The 25,656-nt window shown below is 43.4% G+C and overlaps 1 protein-coding gene across 7 annotated transcripts in view; it reads left to right on the forward strand.

The window, feature by feature from the left end:
- The window catches only part of dst (dystonin), a 92,162-nt gene that overhangs the window by 65,303 nt on the left and 1,203 nt on the right, over nt 1-25,656 (forward strand). For 5 of the 7 annotated variants that reach the window (XM_053874836.1, XM_053874837.1, XM_053874842.1 and 2 more), the window contains 43 exons: nt 4,401-4,562; nt 4,780-4,950; nt 5,157-5,323; nt 5,806-5,965; nt 6,134-6,460; nt 6,590-6,674; nt 7,231-7,472; nt 7,558-7,764; nt 7,841-7,960; nt 8,546-8,653; nt 8,716-8,934; nt 9,009-9,212; nt 9,566-9,797; nt 9,905-10,131; nt 10,200-10,322; nt 10,454-10,555; nt 10,713-10,814; nt 11,074-11,247; nt 12,029-12,184; nt 12,287-12,484; nt 13,064-13,192; nt 13,516-13,686; nt 14,324-14,479; nt 15,590-15,796; nt 16,017-16,136; nt 16,475-16,644; nt 16,920-17,079; nt 18,244-18,438; nt 18,502-18,630; nt 18,701-18,844; nt 19,139-19,327; nt 19,526-19,655; nt 19,810-19,973; nt 20,046-20,208; nt 20,475-20,629; nt 20,704-20,778; nt 20,864-20,881; nt 21,404-21,520; nt 22,328-22,445; nt 23,103-23,168; nt 24,338-24,528; nt 24,672-24,782; nt 25,128-25,254. In XM_053874836.1, the coding sequence (XP_053730811.1) occupies nt 4,401-4,562; nt 4,780-4,950; nt 5,157-5,323; nt 5,806-5,965; nt 6,134-6,460; nt 6,590-6,674; nt 7,231-7,472; nt 7,558-7,764; nt 7,841-7,960; nt 8,546-8,653; nt 8,716-8,934; nt 9,009-9,212; nt 9,566-9,797; nt 9,905-10,131; nt 10,200-10,322; nt 10,454-10,555; nt 10,713-10,814; nt 11,074-11,247; nt 12,029-12,184; nt 12,287-12,484; nt 13,064-13,192; nt 13,516-13,686; nt 14,324-14,479; nt 15,590-15,796; nt 16,017-16,136; nt 16,475-16,644; nt 16,920-17,079; nt 18,244-18,438; nt 18,502-18,630; nt 18,701-18,844; nt 19,139-19,327; nt 19,526-19,655; nt 19,810-19,973; nt 20,046-20,208; nt 20,475-20,629; nt 20,704-20,778; nt 20,864-20,881; nt 21,404-21,520; nt 22,328-22,445; nt 23,103-23,168; nt 24,338-24,528; nt 24,672-24,782; nt 25,128-25,254 (6,691 nt within the window). The remainder of the gene's footprint in view (nt 1-4,400; nt 4,563-4,779; nt 4,951-5,156; nt 5,324-5,805; nt 5,966-6,133; nt 6,461-6,589; nt 6,675-7,230; nt 7,473-7,557; nt 7,765-7,840; nt 7,961-8,545; nt 8,654-8,715; nt 8,935-9,008; nt 9,213-9,565; nt 9,798-9,904; nt 10,132-10,199; nt 10,323-10,453; nt 10,556-10,712; nt 10,815-11,073; nt 11,248-12,028; nt 12,185-12,286; nt 12,485-13,063; nt 13,193-13,515; nt 13,687-14,323; nt 14,480-15,589; nt 15,797-16,016; nt 16,137-16,474; nt 16,645-16,919; nt 17,080-18,243; nt 18,439-18,501; nt 18,631-18,700; nt 18,845-19,138; nt 19,328-19,525; nt 19,656-19,809; nt 19,974-20,045; nt 20,209-20,474; nt 20,630-20,703; nt 20,779-20,863; nt 20,882-21,403; nt 21,521-22,327; nt 22,446-23,102; nt 23,169-24,337; nt 24,529-24,671; nt 24,783-25,127; nt 25,255-25,656) is intronic. The other 2 variants (XM_053874838.1, XM_053874841.1) reach the window with 1 other exon arrangement.

Here is a 25,656-nt window from a genome sequence, read left to right on the forward strand (position 1 = left end):
AGCTTGACCAGAGCGCGTGTGTGTGTGTGTGTGTGTGTGTGTGTGTGTACACAAATTGCTCTTAGGGGAAGATCTGTGACTCACCTTCACTGGGGGTTGGTGTCCATGTCTCTCACTGTTCAGACATGACATCAGTCTCTCGTGTTTTCCAACTTGGAATTTTGAACTTGTGAGTAATACCTTTGCTGACACGGTTGATTTAATAACAGTTAAGAAAAAGTGTCACCAGTGCCTGTGTGTGTAACTACTATGACTAATTGGGGAAACAAAAAAGTCGTTTTGGATTTCCTGACTGAATCACCAGAAACTATCTCACCAGAAATCCATTTTTCAAATCCTGGCTGTTGACGTCAGCTGACTTCAGACCACAGGTCTGAGGCCCCACTTGTGTTGTGTGAGCCTGAAATGTTTTTTTTTAACATTAATGGATTTGGTTGTTGAGCAAGTGACGCCATTGCCATATAAAAACAGAAGGTTGATTATTAAGTGACAAATGGTTCTATGACTGCTGTGTAACTGAGTTGTTGGAATTGAAGAATGCCGTAATTCGATTTGTTGATGTGAAGCAGCACCATTGCCATCACCATGGCTAGATGCCATATGGAGTAAACAACACTTTTTACTTGTACCTAAATAGAAGAGTTTGTAAGAAGCGAGAGGTCACAGGTGTCAAACTAAATTACTCTTGGTCCATCCAAGGGCAAAATCTTCATTCTTAAGCAGTTTAAAACTGTTCTAAGGCTAGGCTTTTTTTCACCTGTTTAGTGGCATAATTCAGCAGTGACTCTCCTTCATAACACAAATGTTTTTTGCTCCTTCTTGAAGCATTTTTGCTTTTCTGGAAGTTTGTAGATTCATTTGTAAGGAAAGCTCAAAACTTTCCTTGGAGTGTCCTTGGAGCACCCTTAAATAAAATCTTATATTGAGCCAGTTATGTTTTTACACACTATTGTGAGCCATTTAAAATGACTGACCAGGCAGTATTTGACCCCAGGGCCATGAGTGTTGTGCCTGGGTCGCTTTAAATGCCGCTTTAGTTTGAGACATTACATCACAGCAAGACGTTGTGATCCCCGTTTGGGCCTCATTCAGGCCAAGTTCTTTCTGCTCTTGAGCAATGTAGACGGGAAAGCGCCCAACACTGTGGGGCTCTCACCAAAGTTGGACAATGAGTGACCTTGAATTTGGTTCTAAAATAAGCTTGGGGCTTTTCCATTTAAAAGCTAGTTGATGCCAATATTTTAAATGATTGTCTTACATTCATATTTTTGTTTTCCATCTCTTGCAAAGCCTCCAGACTGGGAAAAATGAATTGCAGTAATTGGCCTGTTTGCTAGTGCAGACAATCCCCGGAAACCAAGCTGAATTCCTTTCATTATCTCTTCTACCCTCCCGTCTTCTCCCTGCCCGGTCACTGCGCATAAAAAGTCCCTTCTTGCACTTGGCAGAGTTGCTGGTGTTAAATTACCTGGGACCTGCGCCTCCCTCAGCATTCCTTTGTAATTAAGAATATCTGCGGGATCCACAGCATCCACCTAAAGGAAAACACCAAAGAAAAAAGTGTCTATTTCAGTGGCTGTGATGTCATCAAAAGGGTGCGTTTGCCTGTCTTTGGCAAAGCAGCAAGGCCAGGACACGCCCCTCTCTCTCCTCCCTGGCTGCATGGAAATAAGGAGGAGTGTGGTTGTATGCAAAGGATGCCTTAGAAGTGGAGTCACATGCAGATAGAAAGGAGAGTAAGCAGGAAAGAAAGGGGTCATGTGTTCACCAATCAACATGTGCTAGAGCGGCTCAGAGCACAAATGGAGTTGTGGCAGATGTTGTCTGAATAATGAGGGGGGGGCGGGGCCTGAAGCCCTCTGCCAGGAGGGTGTCTGTCACTACGAGGAGAGCGATGGGAGAGAAAGGGCAGGCTGTTTTGTTTATCCCCGAGTACCAGCTCTTTTCGGAACAGCCTACAGCATTTGAGGAGCCAGACGGATTACTTGTGGATATTTCGGATATTTCTTTACACTGAACATTTTCCTTTGGCTTTTCGCCTGGACACTGCCGGACTATTGCAGGGAAGCAGAAGCACTTTGAATCTGAGGAAATGTGACAAGTTTTGGAACAGCCTCAAGGAACATTTTGGGATAAGTGATGGCAAATTCAAATAGTGTGAAACCTTGACCTTTGTTGATGGACATGAAGCACCTTACAGTATGTTCTAGTTATTTTTGTAAGAAGAAGCTCTAATTTGCACAGAGTTGTCAAAGTTTTCTCTTAAAATTTTAGTGTGCACTGAAACAACATACACCTCCAAGCTGTGGAATACAATCCCAGCATTGTATGTCATTTTAGGTTAATATCTGAGACATGGGAAAACCGCTGAGTAGACCCGATTGCCTCAGACAAAACCCTTCCTGCGTTGGGAAGGGGGAGGAGGAGGACCTGAACATTGATGACTGCTATGTGCCTCAGAGATCAATCTATGACACCGTCCTACTCAATGAGCAGATAGATGCTGGCTCCAAAGGCAGCCTTTCCTCACGGCATTTCACCGGCAGCCTCCCGTACACACACCGCACGTTGGATCTCAGCAGCCTGTGTGGAAATGGAGTCATCTCTCCATCAAGTTCATTCGAGCTCAGAGCCCAGAAGGCCACCATGCTGGATGAACGCGTTGTTTTCGACGGACTTAAATTCAATGGGGAAATGATCAGGGCGACAGATGTAGTGTTGCCTAAGTCACGGATGCAAGAGAAACGAGAGCATCCTCAGCATAGAAGGTCATGGCGGAACTTTGCCCCCACGAACCTGGCTGAGTACGCCAGTCGGAGCGGGATATTGTGCACAGGGAGCGTGGACAGGCCTGGGTTGATCAACGGCAAAGGAGGGAAAAGCATGACAAGCTCTTTAACATCGGAGGAGGATTCGGGTCTCTACAGCCCAACTGTGGAGAGGGAACGTTTCGCGATTCGACCCTACAAGAGAGCTGGAACTGGCACTAGGAGTCTGTCGTCTTCAGAGGCGATGCACCTGTCGGGAGACTTAAAAACCATACGATCACTCAGCTCTGGCCAGGAGGACTTCCCCCTAACTCCTGTTCGAGACAACCACTCCTTCTACCACAGTGGCATTTTAGCGCGAGAAGCGCAGCTTCCGCAGCCAGACCGAAATGAAAAGGACTTCCTTCACGATAGAGGCTTCAAGTTCTCCAACCACCCAAACGTTAGGAATAAAAATGAAGGTTGGCGTTCCAGAACTTTACCCGATTACGATGAGATGTCCACTGCTGAATTGTTAGAGGACGAATCAGCTCAGGATGACTATGAGCTGGTGAGTGTGGTTGTGACGCAGCCTGAGACGTACGGGAACTCTGTAACTTTACCCATCGACTGCCGCCAGCAAACAAGACACCAGGCGCCTCAGCAGGGAGTGTCTACCATCAACATGGAAGAGCTGGAGGAGTTTCTGCAGTCAGTGGAGGCCTGTCTTCCCAAAAGTTTACAGGAGTTACACCAGGCAGGGCAGCACGAAATCGCCTCCATTCTAAATGCCATTGCCCTGTGTCCTGATGTGACCTCTCCAGAGTGTTACACCCCACAGGTGAACAAACGCAGACCCCATACTTTAGAGATTCCTCAGCTGTAGATCACCGTTGCATTTGCATGATTGACTTCTTGATCTTTAAGATGACTAATGTCTATAATGTATCCGATTGCATGAGATTGAGGTTTTGCTCAAGGGAGCGTCTGGAAGTCTGATTTTGTGGATGTCGGCTATACTGTTGGTTTCTCTCATTGTCAGAGAAGATCAATGGGGTATTTGTGTGATATGAAGATGGTGGACTTTCAAGTCCAGACCCAGGACTCCTGGGGGCCACACGTGACCCGCTGACTGTATTTATCCGGCCCTAGTGAAAATGTTGAAATATTACATAGTATGGTGCCTAAACAGTGTCAGTTGTCTGTTATATTTTAGCATAGCCATTGTTTTTAAAATTTATGATGCAATAATTTCCATGTGCCTTTACACATTTACATATTATTATTACATATTTCTATTACTATTCTATTTCTATTTTTCATTTTTATCAATTCATTCTTGTTTTTAAAATGAACTAAGCCTTGCAATATTAATAATTTGACCCCCTCTCTTCCCCATATTAAATGACAGACCCATAAACTTTTCAACCTTTTTCAGCCTTTACATCCTTTTTTTTTTTTATAATTGTGTGATGGCCCTTCACAACAGTTTACATTAGTGGTCCCACTGAAAGTTAAAAGTGCCCACCCCTGTTCTCGACTACTTATTTGTTGTTGCCTCACTTTTTCTCCCTTGCAGATTTCACAGAGAGAAGTTGATAGTGGTGTTTTTTTGTGTACTGTCATTAATTTAACTTGTGATCTGACCTGTAGGCTTTCCAAAAGGACGAGATCGATCCGTTGCACTCGCAGCTGCAAGACCTCAACTCCCTTAGTCAAGGGCTGATCCAAAATGCTGCCAAAGGCTCCAACTGTAAGAAACTCGAGGAGGATCTGGAAGACGTCAACTCACGGTGGAACACCCTCAATAAAAAGGTTGGTACACACAAGATTTTAATTGTATTAGTTTCTGACATCCCATGTCTATATATACTTTATATGTGAAGTTGTTGTTGAATGATGCACTGTGGTTCTGTAAACAGCATTGTGCATTAGTCATCCATCTTTTTTGTCTTTGTTTTCCTTTCACGAGTTACTGGGGAGCAGCAGGCTCTCAGACAGGTGACATCTATATTTACCTTGTGGTCTACAGATCGCTGAGCGCTCGGCCCAACTGCACGAAGCTCTGTTGCATTGCGGGAGGTTCCAGGATGCTCTTGAGTCTCTCCTTAGCTGGCTGACGGACACAGAGGAGCTGGTTGCCAATCAAAAACCTCCCTCCGCAGAGTTCAAAGTGGTCAAGGCACAAATACAAGAACAAAAAGTAAGCTGATACCTGAAATGTTAATTTATCCAGTCATCTTTGTTTTTTAACCGACAGACATTGTTGAGCCTGAGTGGGGTGCACAAAGCGTGGTATTTAATGGCTGTTTAATACCCACCGGTGATTTACTGTTCTCCACTCCCGAACACATCTTCCAGCTTGTTAACATCGTGCAATAACTCTTCTCTTTTGTCTGCGTTTGAAAGCTCCTACAGCGACTGCTGGACGACCGTAAACCCACAGTGGAGCTGATAAAGAAAGAGGGAGGGAAGGTTGCAGAACTGGGTGAATCTGTGGAGAAGGAGAAGGTTGCCAAAGAGATTGAATGCCTGGGGCAGAGGTGGGACAATCTGCTGAAAAAGGCTGACAACAGGTCTGTGTCATGTCCAGCTTCATACTCACTTTTAACCTCTGAAGGATCTTGTTTGTTGTCAGATTCTACTTTCTCAATAAATAAAGCACTTGAGGAGTGCAGACTGCCACCTTTTACTTCTATTTTTAAGCCTAATTTTATTGTGTTGCTTTTATTTTTATATGCAATTTTAGGTATTTATTGTTTGAATTAACACTTAAAGCAATCCCCTCACATTGTTGGGACAGTAGGTAGCAGTAGCATTCCTGGAGCAACAGGAGCTCATGCCGCAGCTCTGTCTGCACCACAGATAGTGACAGATCTTCAAGCCATTTGTGGGTCCAGATGGTAATTTGAAGTGCCACCAAAATGTAATCTTCTTAATGTGGCCAATCTTAACTAAACATCTCAATAACAGACATGTATTTACAGTTTAATCAGATAGTAATTTGCTTTGAACTGATAAGCAGACTAACACTTGCAAACTGTGTCTGTCTCAAAAGGCACAAGCAGCTTGAGAGTATTTTGGTCGTCACCCAGCAATTCCATGAGACACTGGAGCCTCTGAGCGAGTGGCTGGTGGCCACAGAGAAACACCTCTCGAACTCCGAACCAATCGGCACAGAGACGTCCAGACTGGAAGATCAGATCAGTCAGCACAAGGTAATTCATCCGCTCTACATTATGCACTTTGAGTTTGTTTCACCACCATTCATTTTTTTATTTTAAGTTATGTTGCTTTCTGTTTCATTTGATTAAGTCATTTTTGTTTGTTTGTCTTTCCTTTTTTTCCTGTCATTTCCTCCTTTTTTTACCATTTGCCTTGGTCAGGCCTTAGAGGAGGAGATTATGAACCACAGCAAAGACCTGTTACAGGCTGTCAGTTTGGGTCAGATTCTCAAAACCGTCAGCTCAGCTGACGACAAAGACTTTGTCCAGTTCAAGCTGGACGTCGCTCAGGCCAGTTACATAGAGCTGCAGGAGCGGTGCCGACGGAGGGCGGAGCTGCTGCAGCAGGCTCGGGCAAACGCCCAGCTCTTCGGCGAGGACGAAGTGGCGCTCATGAACTGGCTGAACGAGGTGCACACCAGACTGCATGACGTGTCAGTGGAGGACTTCAAATTAGACGTACTTGACAACCAAGTGGCGGAGCAACGGGTACAGTCTCCTCCTCTGGCTCATTTTATGTTCACCCTCATTTTGGCAACATGAATTATTTGAGTTCTTTTCAGAAGCAGTACAATCAAACGCTTGTTGCTCTGTAACTTACACTTTGATTTTGCTTAGGCTCTACAAAGTGATATTGAGATGAAGAAGAAGAACGTCGACCAAGCCATTAGCAACGGCATGGAGCTTCTGAAGCAAACTACAGGCATGTGTTAGTTTTATGACTTTTCATTTGGCACAAACAGTCAAGCTCTGTGAAGCGAATCATAAGACACAGCCTTCCAAATGTTTGCAAATTACTGAAATACTGAATTTCAAGTATCTCCTGTTCATTGCTAAAAGGTCATTTGGGGAAACTGGGGCCAGATTTTTTAAAGATAGTCCCACTATGTCTGACTGCATGACTGTAAAACAAAGGGGAAAAAATGACCCAAACTTTTTTCCCCAACCTGTGACAGAAAAGACTTTTTTTCCTCCCCAAGCATTTATGTTTCCTGTCACAAAAACATCATTAATTTGAAATATTATGGCATCTAGATCCTAATCTTCAAAGTATGTAAGGGTTACGGGTGGTTAATTTTTGTTTAGTTATAAAAAGGACAAAAAAAAGGCTCTGTTTCGGTTGAAATATCTTAAAACATCATTGCCTTTCAGGATTAACTATTTTAGCTTCCTGTGTAGATAACACACACAGTCCATGTCACTGTTTGCAATGGTGTGTAACAGTACACTTCAGCTCACTGTTCCACACTTCTGCACAGGCGATGAGGTCATTGCCATCCAAGGCAAACTTGATGGAATCAAAACAAAGTATGCTGACATCACTGCAATGAGTTGCAATGTTTTGAAGACCCTGGAGAAGGTTTCTGGTCTCTCCACAATGCTGCACCAGACACATGAGGACTTAAGCGTCTGGTTGGAGAAAGCAGAAGCTCACATCAAAGATTTTGCTGGTCAGGAACACACTGGCGAGCATCTTCTGGATGCTGAAAGTACGCAGAAAGTGAGTATGCTTAACTAAAAGTACCTCGGTGTGTATTTCATAAATGATCAGAACTCATCATTTTTGGTTCCACTGTATTCTTTAGGCCTTGTTGAAAGAGACCAAAGACAAAAAGCCTGTTGTGGACAAACTCAACGAGTTAAGCAACTCAATCTTGGATCTGATTCCGTGGCACACTCGAGAAGGTTTGGACAAGTTGGTGAGTGAGGACAATGAACGCTACCAAGCAGTCTGCGAGACTGTCACCCAGCGGGTTAAACAGATTGCCGCTGATATACTCAAGTCTCAGCAGGTGAGCGCAATATAAAATAAAAATAGCAAGTGCTTGTTCCATATGAATGAGAGTATGATTCCTTTTGTATTCAAAGTTTGAACAGGCAGCAGATACTGAGCTGGCCTGGTTGACTGATGCTGAAAAGAAGCTGCTGTCTGTGGGAGCGATCCGACTGGAGCAGGAGCAAACCATGGCTCAACTCCAGGCACAGAAGGTATATTCTTGACACAGCTCTTGAGAGTCTTTTGGAGAGGGGTCCTGTGTTTGTGTCACTCCTCCACAGACCTCTACATACTTGGATAACTCCGTAGTTGATCTAATCTAAAAGATCTTAAATATCACTTGCTTTTGTTTAATTAATTACTATGAAGAATTATGCAAATTTTCCAGATCACATGCGAACTTTGTATTGCAGATTAATTTTGAAATATTAAAATGTGATTTTTTTGGGGGGGGGGATTAATGCATTGTAAAACCTCTAATCAATTGGGTTAGTTTTTTTAGAGTCTTACCTCTATTTACAAAGCAAGGAAAAATCCCTATCCATGATATTGCATGCTGAGGTATGAAATATTATTTTATTTAAAGTTAAACATTTTATCAAAGGTTTCTCATTATAAATCATAAATATTGGATCTGCTGAATATCTTGGTCTCAGATGTGTTTTTCAATGCCTTTTCAATCTCTATCAGTTTCGCTCTAAGTCAGACGGAGGGCCGCACGTGGTCCCCTGGGGCCACATGTTATCTAATGTAATCCACTTCATCTGATGGAATAATATGGTGATTTCTTTTCTCAGATCTTCTCCATGGACATCATGAGACACAAAGATGCTGTTGATGAAATTGTGAAAACAGGAAAAGCCATAATGAATACCAAACAACCAGAGGAAAGAGCAGCATTTAAGGTAAAGATGATCTAATGCATAACATGTGGAGGCACCTTCTGAATTTCTTTGCTCCTCTCCAGGAAAAGACAGAAGCTCTCCTAGAGAAATATGGCACCGTTAGCCAACTCAACTCTGAGCGCTGCCTGCAGCTAGAAAGGGCCCAGTCTTTATCCAGTCAGTTCTGGGAGACCTTTGAAGAACTGTCACCGTGGCTGCAGGACACTTTGACCACATTCAGCCAGCTACCACATCCCTCCATCGAGTATGAGACACTGAGGCAGCAGCAGGAAGAACTGAGGGTGAGAGTGATGAGCGCTCACCTCAGGAATGTTGCTCCGATCTGCAGAGGGTCTGAGTGTTCTCTGTTTTACAGCAAATGAGAGAGCTGATCGCGGAACACAAACCTCATATTGACAAGATGAATAAAACCGGTCCGCAGTTAGTGGAGCTGAGTCCGCTGGAGGGGGAACACATCAGGGAGAAATACACATCTGCTGATCGCCTTTACGCCCAGCTGAAGGCTGATGTTAAAAAGAGAGCCGCTACTCTGGACGAGGCCACGTCCAAGTCCACTCAGGTAATGTTTAAGTGGCATTTTATTTACTTCACCTGAACCTTATTACATTCATATTCATTATTTATGAGATAAAGTTTGCAGCAATTACTTAAAGGGGTGATGAGAGAAAATGCAAATCCTTTTTGGCCAAAAGAAAATGCTGAATAAAAGATATTTAAAAAACACATAAATTGAATCTAGGTTAAAATAAGGTAAAATAAAATAAAACTATTTTTGTTATGTTAGTTTTAAAAATATGAACCTCTGACCAATGAGAGCAATGACATAACCAAAGGTTGACTGATGCCATTGCCACTTGATGCTGCTCCAAACAGAGATTAAAACATGTTGTTTCTAACCTTCTTCCACGCTAGTTCCATGACAAAATTGACCCGATGCTGGAGTCTCTGGAGCGGATCGCTGAACGCCTTCGTCAGCCACCTTCTATCTCAGCCGAAGTGGACAAGATCAAGGAGCAGCTCTCAGAGAACAAGGCCGTCTCTGTCGACCTAGAAAAGCTCCAGCCGTCCTATGACACTTTGAAACTGAGGGGAGAAGAGATGATTGCACGATCTGAAGGAGCAGACAAGGACGTCTCTGCCAAAGGTAGAGCAATATTGTGCTTATGATTTTTTGGATGTTTGCAAATGTTCTGTAAAAGATGGTTGTTCTTTTGCGGTTTTTAACTGACATGCTATTTCCTCTTGTCCAAGCTGTTCAAGACAAACTGGACAGCATGGTGTTCCTCTGGAGCGACATCCAGGCCCTGCTTGACGAACGTGAAGCCAAGCTGCTGGATGTGATGGACCTCGCAGACAAGTTCTGGTGTGATCATTATGGTCTGATGATCACCATCAAAGACAACCAAGACATGCTGAGGGAGCTGGAGGAGCCAGGGGTCGACCCTTCTGTGGTTAAACAGCAGCAGGAGTTTGTGGAGGTCAGAGAAAGATAGAGCTCATTTTTCAGCAGCGGAAATCATCTGGTAACTGTTGACTCTGTCTGCAGGGCTTTAAAGAGGACATCGACGCGCTGCAAGATGAGCTGGTCACTGTACAAAACCAGGGGGCGGAGCTCATGACCGCCTGCGGAGAACCTGATAAACCTGTGATAAAGAAAAGCCTGGACGAGGTAGCGTATTACATACATCCCAAATCCCTAGAACAATAACATGTTCCTCATCTAATGTGGCCCATTGTAGCGATGGCACTCACATAATGGACCCTCTGACTCACGTTTGGGCACTTCTGTGACTTTCCCAGGTGAATTCAGCATGGGAAAATGTCAACAAGACTTTGAAAGAGAGGGGGGAGAGACTGGAGGAAGCCATGCAAGCGGCAGTGCAGTACCAGGACGGCCTGCAGGTACTGAAATCAGTGCTTCTGCCTGTAATAGTACATCCACATATTTTCAGTCTGATATATTTCAGTGTGTTTAACGGAATATTCTGAGTGCTCTTGAATAGTTGTCGGAAATTCACGAGATGTGACACATGACTACACTGCTCCGCCTTCTGCACAGGGAATGTTTGACTGGGTGGATATTCTAGAGAGCAAGCTGGACTCCATGTCACCTGTGGGCACGGACCTGGAAACTGTCAAGCAACAGATTGTTGAGCTCAAGGTACAATCATTGATTTATGTCTCGGTAAATATGAGTAACACAGACGCACAAAGCTGAAGAGATCATATGCCGGAAATGTTGATCAGCGTCACTGCGCTGGTTTTTGTCATGGCAGCTGTGTTTGTGTTCTTCTACTGAAACGGCACTGATACTAAAGTGATTCTGGTCTGCTTTGATGTGCAGTGAAACAAACACTCTGTTGAAAGATAATGCAGGACGCAATTGTCTGAACCCGTTTTGACTTGTTTCGTTGCATCAGGAGTTCAAAGGGGAAGCGTATCAGCTGCAGATTGAGATGGAGCGCCTGAACCACCAGTCGGGGCTCCTGCTGAAGAAGGTCACGGATGACGCCGACCGCTGCGCCATTCAGGAGCCGATGTCTGAGCTCAAGATGCTCTGGGAGAACCTGGATGAAAAGATTATCAGCCGACAGGTCAGAAAACTTGACAAGATAAAACATCATTTTAATGACAAATATCCAAGAAATGGAATGGTTGGCTCCCCAAAATTGAAGCCCATTTGGCAGCCCATTTGAAACAATTCAATAGAAGGGAATACTGTTTGGTTAAGCCCAGGGTTGTCACTCGTAAGCACGCAAGGGGCTGAAATTTTAAACCCAGTCTTTGACAGGGAATAAAAGTTTCAATAGAATGTGCTGTCGTTCTCCATTTCAAGTACTGGAGGCTGATTCTTGCACAAAGCTTCTTTGTGGTTTGTGTCAAAATAAAAAAATCCTCCCTGATAACACGCTTAAACACTCAGATGAACTGTGAAACGGTGAACATCTGCTTTCAGCAAATGACCTCTCATGTGGATTTTCACTTTCCAGATTCTTCGTTCGTAATAATAGCGCTTGCTTGAAGCCTGTTGAACAACATCATGTCATGAATTCAACTACACGTCAATGTCTAGTTGGTGATGCAGTTTTTGGTGAAGTAAAAATCTGTTATCTATAGGTATGTAAAGCTTCTGCGAATGATTTGGCCCCTGGACCTCGTATTTGACTTGTGATTTAGTGAACACAAAGAATGGAGAGTTGACACGCACGTTGGCTGTATTAAACAGTGAAATCGGAACTCTATAAACGCCCTACATTTCACCCACTTTTGTGGGTATTTTTGTTCTGAGGATTTATTTCTATTGTATATGTGTGTGCATGTGAACATGTTGATGGATTCAATATCTCATGGATTAATAATCTGTCATTAATCCAGCACAAACTGGAGGGTGGCCTGCTGGCCCTGGGCCAATTCCAGCACGCATTAGATGAGCTTCTGGCATGGATGAGCCACACAGAGGAGATGCTGGACGAGCAGAGGAAGACAGTGGGCGACCCCAAAGCCATAGAGATCGAACTCGCCAAGCATCATGTAAATAGCCCAACTTCTGTGTTTCTGATCAACATTTTGACCTTTGTAAAATGGAAATGGAAAACAGGAAGGCAGTTCTGATTTTTTTATTATCTTCTCTAGGTTCTACAAATTGATGTGCTGGCTCATAAATCCACTGTTGAGACTGTGAACAAGGCAGGTAGTGATCTGGTGAAGTCCAGCGCTGGGGAGGAGGCGTCCTGTCTGCAGAGCAAGCTGGAGAACCTCAACCAGCGATGGCAATCCATCCTGGAAAAAACAGAGCAGCGAAAGCAGCAGCTAGAAAGTTCTTTGCTTCAGGTATATCAGAAAAAATTATTTATGCCGAGTGGCATTATGCTCCCCTGCATTTAGTTCAGATCAATGTCAATGTCCTTAAATCCCTCATATTACATCCAAAGATATGTTGGACATTTGGTAACATTTTGTTTCAGGTGCACTCCGTGTTGCCAACAAACACAAACTGTGACTTTGAAGCACTTTGTTATTGTTTTGATGTGACATCTGCTTCCTGGATTTTACAACAGATGCGATGATTAAAATGTGTAGCTCTCTTACTGCCATGATGTTTTTGATCTTGGCTGAACCTTTGTCGATGATAATTTTGTGCTGCATTTTAAGGTTGTCGAGTGCAATCATTAAATATCAAATCTAACCTTTAAGATCTATTGACCTTTGTTAGTTATAGGAGCAAAGTCTGAATCTACTGTCAGTAATGAGACGATTTTTTTTTCCATGTTTCATGGAGAACAACAGTGTTTGTTGCTCAATGAATCGGATGAATTAATAGCTCAGACATCCTTCCCTCGAAGCCAAAAGCTCTGGAACAATGAATGTGTGTGACACCTTTTGTTCTGACTCAGGTTGTATTGTGTTTAGGCCCAAGGTTTCCATGGTGAGGTCGAAGATATGCAGCAATGGCTGAAAGACACAGAACGTCAGCTGTTGGCATCAAAGGCTGTGGGAGGCTTACCAGACACGGCCCGCGAGCAGCTTAACGCCCATCTGGTATGTGTTTAACAATATGAAGGGCCGCATGCAGATGGCAGGCTTGGAAGGAGGCGATGGAGTCCCGTCTGTGTTTTATCTGAAGTGTGAAAATTAAGTGACACCGTAAAATGCAGTCCTTGTAAAGGAAGAATGAAAGTGTTTCCAATCGTATCAGATTATATGGACTCGAGGAATCTTTCATCTTCAGTTTTCAACGCATTGAAAGTTCGAGTGGCCATTTATGGCCATATATTACTGTGTTTTTAAAACTTTTTAAAAGACGCTGACTTTCTGAAGCTCGACTTTTACTTTCTTCCCCCGATATTTGTCGTCTTTTCTAGGAACTCTGCTCCACTCTGGAGATAAAGGAGGAGCTGTACCAGGAGCTGATGAACAAAGGTCAGCAGCTGATGGCCATCACACCTGAAGGGTCGGAGAGCAACACCGAGCAGGACCTGAAAAACCTCAAGGAAAAATGGGAGTCTGTGCAGGCGAAGGTCGCTGAGAGAAAGGTATGCTGGTTCCAATTCCCAGCTTCTGTTTGAGGTGCAAATGAGACATGCCAGACACCCACTTGAATTGAGGATGTTTAAATCTGTAATCCCAACACGGGTGGTTAATGGTGTGAGAACATGCTGCTGGCAAGAGTCCAGAGGATGCAGTTGGATTGAGTCACCGGTGAACAACTGTCTGGACAAGTCTTTGTTGAGATGAAAGCGATGCTAGTAATGCTAACCCTCAAATGTCGGCGTAGCAAAGTGACAAGTGGGAATCTGAAAATAGACTGCTAATAAAATCCCGCTCGAATTACTCTCAAGGTCTGTAATACCATTACCACAGCATCTGCTGCCTCATGATGACAAGCTGTGCTCAAGTTAACGGATGTTTTCCACCGATGACCTGCCTAGGATGCGGTTAATATTGAATTAAAACTCCATTATTCAATTGCTGCTTTGCGATCAGCCTCTCCAGACATGGCAACTTCCTCCTGGTGATAGGGGACGGTGTAAGGCTCGAGGAGTATGAATTACCAGCCCCTATTTCTGTTGACAACACTAGTTCTGGATTAGTTAGCTCTGGAGTAGTTCTGGATGATGTCATGTGGTTTTGTTTGTGGGCAGTGGATTCAACACTGATTCATTTGCACAGGTCAAACTGGAGGAAGCTCTGACGTTGGCCACGGATTTTCACAACTCGCTGCAAGACTTCATCAACTGGCTCACACAGGCCGAGCAGACGCTCAACATGGTGTCGCCTGCTTCACTCATCCTGGAGACCATCATGTTTCAGATTGATGAGCACAAGGTAAAGCAGCAAAAACAAACTAAACAAGTAGTAATAATTATAAAAACTCGGCCATACATTAGATAGGGACTCCTATATGATCATCTGTGTTCATATGTCTGTAAGCAATTTCGTTTTAAGAATATTTTCATGATGGGATGAAGAGATTACATTTTCACAACTCTGACTTCTGTGATATTTGAAAAACTTTATATTAAGGTCTCATCTATAACGCATTATATGCCGGTAAAAACCTTGGTTTTAAAATGGACAGTGATTTTAAATTTGATTCTCAGATCACCGCGGCTGTCAAGTCGTGTTTCTTTTGTCTCCGTCGGTTCTCTAAGGTGAAGACCATTTTATCCAGGCACCATTTGGAATCAGTGATTCATGCTTTTATCACGTGCCAACTGGACTACTGCAACTGTCTCCTTGTAGGAGTTAGCCAGGCATCCCGGTTCCGTCTGCAGCCAGGTTCTTAATGGGGTCACGCAAAAGTGAGAACATCACCCCCATTTTGGCTTCTCTCCACAGGCTGCCTGTGACTTTTAGTCCTTCAGTTCATTTTTAAAGCTTTAAATGGTCTTGCCCCTCAGTGTTTAGTGGAGCTTTTTTAACCCCCTATGTTCCTTCGCGGTCCTTGACTTCAGCCAACCTGCTGCTCCTGGAGGTACCTAAAACTAAGAGGAAGAAGAGAGGAGACCGGGCGTTCTCAGTCTGTGGCCCCCGGCTATGGAATGCCCTCCGTCCCCATGTTAGACAGGCCCCATCACTGTCTGCTTTTAAAACACTACTTTAAACACACCTTTACGATTTGGCTTTTATACAACCGCACAGCTGATCGTTTTAGTAATTTTTAGGGCATCTGCCCTGTTTGAATTTTATGCATTTATTGTTTTTAATGTCTGTTTTATCCAGATTTACAGTTGTACAGCACTTAGCGACGATCTTGTATTGGTTTTTAAGCGCTTTATAAATAAATATGGTATGGTATATGTACATTCATAAGACATCATGAATTCATTTCATAGAAGATGTTATGAATGTTCATAATCACGTGTGACTCATGTTTCTTAAGAATTATAAGGCTCAGTGCACATCATTTTCCCTGTTCTCTGTGTTCGTCTCTAGATGTTTGTGACAGAGGTCAACTCCCACCGCGACCACATCATCGAGCTGGACAAGACGGGCACCCACTTGAAGTATTTCAGTCAGAAGCAGGACGTGGTTCTCATCAAGAACCTGCTGCTCAGTGTTCAAGGCCGCTGGGAGAAACTGGTGCAGCGCTCCGTGGAACGCGGCCGTCTGTTGGACGACGCCAGGAAGAGAGCAAAACAGGTACTGCGGGAATCCAGACTCCAAATTCCAACATTTTGATTGACTGTATTGTACAACTCCTGGTGCGTTTTATTGCTTTTGGAGTGTGGAAGGGACAGTGGAATTTGATGGAGCGGACTATTTTCATTCACTTGTTGCCTTATATAGTGTTTCAAACTCAAAACAGCCCTGGACAGTCAATCAAGTGAAGTCATGCTTTTATTTGTTTACTGTCTAACAGTTTAATGAAACTTGGAATAAACTGATGGAATGGCTGGAAGAGTCTGAGAAAAGTCTGGACGCCGAGGTGGAGATTGCCAACGATCCGGATAAAATCAAGACGCAGCTGTCACAACACAAGGTAAGAACGTTGTCTTATCTCTGAGTTTACATCAGATCTGTGACTGGAAATAACAGCAGCGTTGGAAAAGTCGTTCACCTTCGCTTTCTGTTTTGTCTCTGCCATGTTGTGAACAAGAGGTTGGAGGTTGTGCTAATCCCGTCATAATCCTTGAATGTATTAAGAGCAACCTTGCCTTTGGATACTTTTAATCTCTGTGGAGCAATGTCTCTTGAGTTGTGACCCATTTAAAAAATGTTCTTATAGACGACCACCTTTTTAATCAGAGAGCACATCAGATTAGACCTGTTTACAGTGTAAAATCCCACTGGGTGTACTGATGTGCATGTCGTCGACAGGAGTTCCAGAAAGCTTTGGGGAGCAAGCACTCGGTGTACGACGCCACCTCCCGAACGGGGCGGGCCCTGAAAGACAAAACCTCGCTTCAGGATGACACTCAGAAGTTGGACGACATGTTGAGCGAACTGAGAGACAAGTGGGACACCATATGCGGGAAGTCAATCGAGAGGTGTGGTGGATTTCTCATTGAATTCTACTGTTGTGTTGAAGCAATTCCGACAATCCTGCAGCTGACCGACAAGCAAGCAAACATCACTACATTATTTTCAAATGTATGAGGGATGAGAATTATTGAACAATATATTTTTAAGTAAAAGAGGAAATGAGTTAAGTCGATTTTACAGTTAAATGGTTTAACAGAAATAGACTGGCCAGCTGCTGCTACTAGGGACAATAGAAGAATTATTGCAGACTCACAGCGGTCCCTTCTCACCCTCCCCACAGACAAAACAAGCTGGAGGAGGCGCTGCTCTTCTCAGGCCAGTTCACGGACGCTCTGCAGGCTCTCATCGACTGGCTGTACAGAGTGGAACCTCAGCTGGCTGAAGACCAGCCCGTCCATGGAGACATCGACTTGGTTCTCAACTTAATAGACAACCACAAGGTACCAAATGATGTGCTCAAGTTTCCTAGCCGAACGTCCAGGATCAAAGATCCCGTTGGTTCCCTTTCATCACAAATGTGATTTATCAAAACACGGCACTCAATCCGCATCAGCGTGTTTTGGAAATAAAACTACAGAAGAGGGTGTAATGTGACGCTGAGACCGTCTCCTCTTTGAAGCTGCAGAAATCAGATGCTGTTTAATCATCATTATGTTATCACTGCACAATATCGCCATTGTGACTCACTATTGTGTGCTGTCCTGGAGGCAAATAAGTGGCGGCTGAATCAGAATTTCAGCTCTGCAAAACACATGTTTATGAAGTATTACAGGTGCTCACACTAGTGCAGTGCTTCCGAATTATTTTCTGCTGCGCCCCCCTCAGGAAGAAGTAAACGTTTCACACTCTTCCCTCAACTCTTTGCCTCCTTTTTAAATAGTATAAATTCTCTATAAAATTATTGTGAGTACACCTCTGCATAACATCCTATCCTTGTTGACATTAAAGAAAAGACAAAAAAGTAATATAGATCAACTTAAAATAAAGAATGACTTAAAGTGCATGAATTTGCCTGAAATTAAAGAACGAAAATCATGAGTGGATGTGCAATTACACTTTATTCTAGTACAGCAAAAGAGCAAGTTCCCCGAGGTCACATGTGCCCCTCCTGGCATTGCTCCACCCCCCCAGTGGGGCCAGCCCCACTATTTGAAATGGACTGCGCTAGTGAGTGAAATGATGGTCAAAGAATCGTAAAAATCACACCATTTTTCTTTTGTTCTATCCATGCAGGAGTGAGGACACATTGCTAAAGAGAAAAATAATTTGAAATAAATAATTATGATAATTCTGCATTATCAGTTTTATCAACAGTTTGAAGAGTGCCAATATAAATGAATAAAAATGTGGGAAAACAAAAATAAGGGAAATTTTTATATACTGTAAGTCAATAAATATGAGGAGCAAGACATGATTAAAATGGTAGTCGTGTTGGACATAATATAGAAGATTTATTGGAATTTAATAAATTGAAAAAAAGAAAAAGTGAAGAGGAAGTGAGATGTTATCTAAGCAATAAGTTCAAAACTATTTATAACTGTGATCTGAATTACATTACAGTAATGACCACACTCGTGCTGAGTGACTATCTTTCTTTGCATCAGGTTTTCCAGAAGGAGTTGGGAAAAAGGAAAGTTACCATTCAGGCACTAAAACGTTCCGCCAGGGAGCTGATTGAAAACAGCCACGATGACTCCTCATGGGTCAAGGCCCAGATGCAGGAGCTGAGCACTCGCTGGGAGACGGTGTGCAACCTGTCCGTGTCCAAACAGGGCCGCCTGGAACAGGCGCTGTGTCAGGTACCGTCCACGCAACTGCAGGGTGAGTGGGTCACCTTTACCGGTCTTCTGCTTCTTCTTTAGGCTGAAGAGTTTCACTCCACGGTTCATATACTGCTGGAGTGGCTGGCTGAGGCTGAGCAAACGCTGCGTTTCCATGGCAACCTTCCCGATGATGAGGACGCACTACAAGCCCTCATCGAGCAGCATAAGGTAGAGGACTCCACCAGTGCTTTTTATCCACAAACCCAGGTCTGTCTTTCACTTTTATTTCTCTTACTAGGATTTCATGAAGAAGCTGGAGGAGAAGCGAGTGGCCTTGAACAAAGCCATCAGCATGGGGGAGGCTATTCTGACCATCTGCCATCCAGACTCCATAACAACCATCAAACACTGGAACACCATCATTAAAGCCCGCTTTGAAGAGGTCAGGTTTTTTTTGGACCACGATTATTAGAAAAAAAAAAGCCAAAACGGCTTTCCTATTTGATGTATTCAAAGGCTGGCAAATTTTTCTGTTTAATTTAGCTTATTTTTAATAACTAAATGAGGTGTGATCCAGAGCTCATTTATTAAAATTCTAGAATTCAGGTTCAATGAATGTATTAAAAAGTAGTGCAGCTTTTGATAAACCTCCAGTTGAGCCCTCATTCATTGATTTGTTATTTTAATATGCTATTGTTTTTGATAAATTTCCCCTCCAATTGGCTTGTAATTTCAGGTTCAGGCCTGGGCCAGGCAGCACCAGCAGCGTCTGGACTCGGCGCTCAGCGAGCTGCTGTCCAATCAGGAGCTGCTTGAGAACCTGCTGACCTGGCTGCAGTGGGCAGAGAGCAACCTCAGCGAGAAAGACAGGGAGCCACTCTCACAGGAGATCGCAGAGATTAAGAACCTCATTGCTGAACACCAGGTGAAGACAAGTAGAAATTACAAGAGATTCCAAAAGTGAATTCATCTTGAACCAGAAGTCTAAATTATTGTGCGAATGCTTTGAACTGTAGTATTGGGGGCGACACTTGAAGGTTCATACCAGTCGTGTCATACACAGGGACCTGTGTCTTATCCATCTGATGTTGAGGTCGTTGTGCAAACTTGTGTCATCCTGCAGGCCTTCATGGAAGAAATGACCAGGAAGCAGCCAGATGTTGACAAAATAACGAAAACACACAAAAGGAAAGCGGCTGTTGAACCTCCGAACCACTCGCACATCCCCGTGCTGGAGAAAGGAAGAGGCGGAAGTGAGAATCTTGACACATTTTTATAACGTGTGACCTCAGCCATCTGGCCCGGTCATGAGTCACCCTCCTAACATTCTCATTTAGTTCCGCCTGGCACCTGGACTGATGTCACTGCTGACTTATTTGAAAAACATACTCTGTCTTTCCATGACAGGAAAACGCTCATCCGCTCAAACTATGTATGCGCCGGCCACACAGGCCCCCATCGAGACCAAGAACCCTCGTGTCAACCTGCTGGTCACTAAGTGGCAGCACGTGTGGCTTCTGGCGCTGGACAGAAGGAGGAAGCTCAATGATGCTTTGGACAGATTAGAGGAGGTGAAAAGAGACTTTCATGAACATCTATCCACTGACTGTCCACTTAAACATCATGTCCTCTTATTTGTCCAGCTGAAAGAATTCGCCAACTTCGACTTCGACGTATGGCGGAAGCGATACATGCGCTGGATGAACCACAAGAAATCTCGAGTTATGGATTTCTTCCGTCGCATTGATAAAGATCAGGACGGCAAAGTGACGCGGCAGGAGTTCATCGAGGGAATCCTGTCCTCCAGTAAGTTTAACGCCCTCGCCAACTGAGAGACAAGTAATCACAGCTTGTTCGTCTTTCAAATCGTGACGTCAGACATCTTTGTCGACTGTCATTCACTTCATTGCTCAAAGCCTTCATTATTTGTTGGGGGCCCGTGGGCCTCATGCAGCCCACGCATGTAATGTAGTTTTTAAAACAGACTGTTGTATATTCCTTTCTATGGTTTTATTTTTACTTTTATGTCCTAAGTCTCATGTTGTTAACAGGCTCATCCTCTCTGTCCCCAGAATTCCCCACCAGTCGCCTGGAGATGAGCGCCGTGGCCGACATATTTGACCGAGACGGCGACGGCTACATTGACTATTACGAGTTTGTCGCAGCCTTGCATCCCAACAAAGATGCCTACAAACCCCTCACTGACGCTGACAAAATTGAGGACGAGGTGACGCTCGCGGGACTCTGAAAATCACAGTAAAGTTGACAGTCTTTACTTACATTCACTTGTTGCGTTCACAGGTCACGCGTCAAGTGGCAAAATGCAAATGTCCGAAGCGATTCCAGGTCGAGCAAATTGGAGCAAACAAATACAGAGTGAGTGGATTTTGAATCACTGTGAAATGTGTTTGAACGGAATAATGTTTCTTCTAACACAATCTTCTTTTCCGCTCTTCTCCAGTTCTACCTCGGAAACCAGGTACTATCTTTTGACCCTTCCGTGTCTCAAAAGTTCTTATCTCTTTTCTCATTACCATGTTTGCTTTTCGGCGAGTAACACCGCACCCAGAATGCTGGCTGATGTACTCAGACTGAAACTCAGAAGTATATCATTAAGAACAGTAACTTTATAGACTTAAGTCAGCAACATTGTAAGAGATTTGTTTGCCTTTCTTTTTTTGTAAAAGCTTCATCAAAGCTAAGCAACTTTTGAGTTTCAGAAAATGCTTCCTCGACATGCTAAACCCATTTTTGCCGATACTGTTTTTTATTCATCTGCTGGACATTTTGGAAGCTAGAGCCGTGTTTGTGCTTGACTCTGGCAGTTTCATGGGAATGAATTACGTCCACGCTGGCTACCAAGCTCATAAGTTTGTTTTGCCCCTGCTGATAAGAAATGAACGCGCTCTATGACTAAGAATATTTAGATGATGAGTAAGATGAAGTACTGTTTTTCTGTCTCGCACTACATGGAATTGAATTGACATCACTCTTTTGACAGTTTGGTCTGGTACACTGCTTACATGACTCCTTAATCGGCGATGAGACAATAGCAAACAGGGAAAATCAAAATCTTACCCCTCACGTTCACGTTGCGGTTTTGGAAAGCTGTATTCTGGTAAAATACTTCTTGTGCCTTTTTTTCCCTTTTCCAAATCATAACTCAAACTCCATCACCTTTAAATGTATCCGATCACTCAAATCACCATCGAATCATTCTGAGAAGCTCATGCAGGATGAGAGAGTTGCAACAGGCACCAGAGGGCTTCATCCGTGTGTGGTCGTGTCTGCGTGTGGTGTAGACGGAAACGAATAGAGTCATTCCTCATGTCGTTCTCAGTCTGTCATTGCGGCTGGCTGCATCAGTGTCAATGCATCTTGAAGTGTGGAAAGCAACGTGGCAGTTTGCAGGAGATTGCTGTTTGTCGTTTGATCATGACGTGAAATTGAGCTGCAACAGGAAGCATGTGGCTGTTACTGTTGTGATGTGTGGGTGTCTGTGCTTGCCGTCATGCCCAACTGGCTTCACCCGCAAAATATTGAAGCGAGAATCATCCCAGAACCAGGCGGGTCAGTGTGTCTTGAATTGCAACACCGCCCTCTTGTGGTTAAAAGAAGGTACTTTCAATGTCAAAATTTGTGTTGGATCATTTTGCAGTGACGTTATCACTACAATGAACGAACCAGTTGGGCTGACCTTTCTGTCGTCTGTGTCAAAATCTGTGTGTGTTTTTGTGTGTGTTTTTAAAAGCCGAGAAGGACCCTGATTTGGACAGCAGTAACTATTAAGTCTTCATCCACATATCGACTCAATGTCAATGAAATATTCAGCTGTCCAAATCAGTCGAACCTCCAGTGTTGTGCAGGTTAAGCTGTGAGGCTCGAAGCTTCACACACGTTTTCTAACCCCCTCTTCTTGCCCCAGTTTGGAGACTCTCAGCAACTTCGCCTCGTACGCATTTTACGCAGCACTGTGATGGTGCGGGTGGGCGGAGGCTGGATGGCTCTGGACGAGTTCCTGGTCAAGAACGACCCTTGTCGAGGTGAGGTCAAGAGTTCAACACGGGGAGCCACCATTCAGGGTTGCTGGGGAAACAACACCCAATTACTAAATGCTGAACTGAGACCGACACAGTAGCAGTTCAGACTGTCTATTGGCAATACTCTTTTTTTTTTTTTGTTTGTTTTAAACTTTAACACACAGTGGGAATGAACACAGACAAATTTGAAGTATCTCTCTTCACAGACGTTTTCTTTTTTCCCATTCAATTTTCAGCCTTTAATTGTGTTAACAACTGAAGTACTGTATAAGCAGTGTGTCACACTCAAGGTCCGGGGGCCAAATCCGGCCTGCCAAGTTGTTTATGCGGTCCAAAAAACACATTTTTCCAATACAGAACAATCTGGAAAACTTGAAATCGATTATGGTAAAAGGGAATTGTACAGTAATAATTGTGCATTAATGATATACAGCAATGATCTTAGAAACCGTAATGTGAATCTGTGTACAGTTACATGTGACGCTGCTTGCATGTATTTAGGGAATCTTTGCCATACTTTTGTTGTGGTTCATAAACAACTCAACGCTGGCAGTGAAGTGTTGTGTGCTGAGCATAAAACCAAGTGTCTTCTTTCTCTTGATCTGTCCTGTCTTCTTCTGTCTCTTCTCCTGCTGAACTCCAATATCCTCCTCCTTCTAGTTCATCACCACGGCAGTAAAATGTTGCGCTCCGAATCAAACTCTTCAATTACTCAGTCTCCCATAGGTTGGCAAATCTCAAACTTTCTCACCATGCTCCATGAGCCCATCAGTGGTATGTGTGTGTGCGTGTGCGCAGCAAGCGTGTGTGCCGCTTCGCAGTGCTGTGTGTACTGGCCGTGTGAGTCATGGCTGACAGTCTCATCCGAGCCCCGCCCACTCACTCACATTCCTGTTGAGTTTCATGCATGCAGTTGCTGGTTTGAGTCACATCAAGGCTCCATTTCAGGGCGAAAATGAGCTGGTTCCTATTGTTCAGCATGCAGTTCGAGCTTCTTATGCCAGATGTGTTTTTGTTTTTCTCACCTACAGTGCAGTTTGTAACTTAAATAACAGACATGACAGTTACAGCAGTCCTGAAAGAAGAGAATCAAAATGTTTTTCATTCACTGGTAGAAGAGCTCAACGGTCAGCACGGGGGCCAAATGTGGCCCTTTGACTTTAATAGTTTGCCCATCATAAGAGTCAGAGTAAAACGCTAATCATCATATATTTTTATTTTGTATTATTTTCATTGTTTTATTGATGACAGTTAAACTGACAATTTATTTTCCCATTCCTTATGAGTTAAACTCTAAATATATCTTGTTTAAGTCCCTTGTTTTTACATGTGATTTTATTTTTTTCTTCTTTCTATTTGTTGGTAACATCTCCTTTTCCCATTTGATTTTTGCCACTTAACTCTTTCTTTTTTTGTTTCTTTGTTTTTTTTATGGTGAACCTAAAATATTTATCTGTCTTTATTGTTGTTATTATTATTATTATCATTATCATTATATTATTTAAAGGTTACTTAAAATACTTATCTTTCTTTATAACAACAACAACAACAACAATAATAATAATATTATTATTTAAAGGTTACCTATAATACTTTCTCTTGGTGGCCCCTCAGAACAGTCACTGTGGCCCCTTAGGAAATATGATGTCTCTCTAATGCTACCACTAATCATAATATTGACTCTTACTGAGTGAATTAAAGTTGCATGATCACATTTTAACTCTTTAGATCTTTAGATTTTTATTTGTTTTTCAAATCCAGGAGCAAATAATTGAAGCTGTGAAACTGCATGAGATGTGTCTTGTTTTCTTCCATTCTTTCGGTCATAATTTGGATCATCATTTCAAGGATCCCGTGATGACCCCAGTTTTCTAATGGGACGTGTCCTGTTTCAGCTAAAGGCAGGACAAACCTGGAGCTGCGGGAGAAGTTCATCCTCCCCGAGGGCACCACTCAGGTGATGGCCAGCTTCCGCTACAGAGGTCGGAGGTCGCGGCCGTCGTCCCGAGGAGCGTCTCCGAACAGATCCACCTCCAGTCAAAGCTGCATGATCCCATCACACCAAGTAGTGAGCAGCACCCCCAAGGTAAAGGCTGGCGTCCGGTTCCGGGCCATTCTTCTGCTCATTGATCAGCCATATTGTGAATTTTTTCTTTGCTTCCATCTAGAGATTCTTCTAGCTTTGATTTGTGAATCCATTTTTTTTTTTAATTTGCCCATGTTCCTCAGACCTCCCAACACATAACCCGAAATTATGATAAGCCCTGGCTTACAAACAGCAAACCCACCACTCCTCTTAAATCATCCGACTCCTTCGGGAGCCATGGTTCATCCTCAGAGGTATCGTCTCAAATCTGGTGTGGAATGCTTCACTTTTATGACCCAACTGTAATTGATTTCTGGCACCCTGACAGCTTCCATTTGGACTTTAAAACTCTCCTATACGCTCAGAATAACAATTTAAAGATGCCCTGTCATGCAAAACGTTATAGTTGGGTCTTTGACTTGGTACTAACTGTGTTCTCTTCTCACCACTGACAGAACTCTTGCACCACTTCTGCATGTCTTATTTCCCACTCAGTTCTAATTATTTAGACTTGACTGGAGCTGGTGTGACGCTTCTTGCTTTAAAAAAATTTTTTTTTTTTTTTTATGCCAAGCCAACAGTTCTCCTGTGTTTCTCAGAATACACCAGTTCAAGGCAGCAAACTGCGGCTGCCTGGTTACTTGTCAGGGAAAGGATTTCAGTCCACAGAGGAGGGAACGTTGATCAGTGCTGCTGTGCTCAAGGCCAGAACTCAAACCTTCGGCGGTAAGAAATCTTTGCTTAACTCTTAAAAACCACTACCTTTAGTGCATTTTTCAGCCCCTGAAAGTGGCCTATCCGCGTTGGGTCTCCTTTAGACAGGTTCAAACTGCCTTGTCTTTTAAGTGTAGTATTACAGACACAGGTAAGAGCAGTAAGTAGTGATGGGTTACTGAGGTTGATGAAACAGTGTCCTGAGCTTTAGTGCTCAGTTGGTGGCGCTCTTGGTTGTGATGTGTGGTTTCATTGAAAAAGCAAAAGTATACAGCAGACAGTGCCATCTGGTGGCCTCTGCACATTAGGACATTGTTTCATGAAGCCTTAAATTGCCCTAAATATTCAACTTGCAGTATGCCAACAGAATATTTTATTAATTTGTGCATATTCACTGATATTCATTTCACAGAT

The sequence above is a fragment of the Synchiropus splendidus genome, chromosome 9, assembly GCF_027744825.2.
Source record: "Synchiropus splendidus isolate RoL2022-P1 chromosome 9, RoL_Sspl_1.0, whole genome shotgun sequence".
In the NCBI taxonomy this organism is placed as follows: domain Eukaryota; kingdom Metazoa; phylum Chordata; class Actinopteri; order Syngnathiformes; family Callionymidae; genus Synchiropus; species Synchiropus splendidus.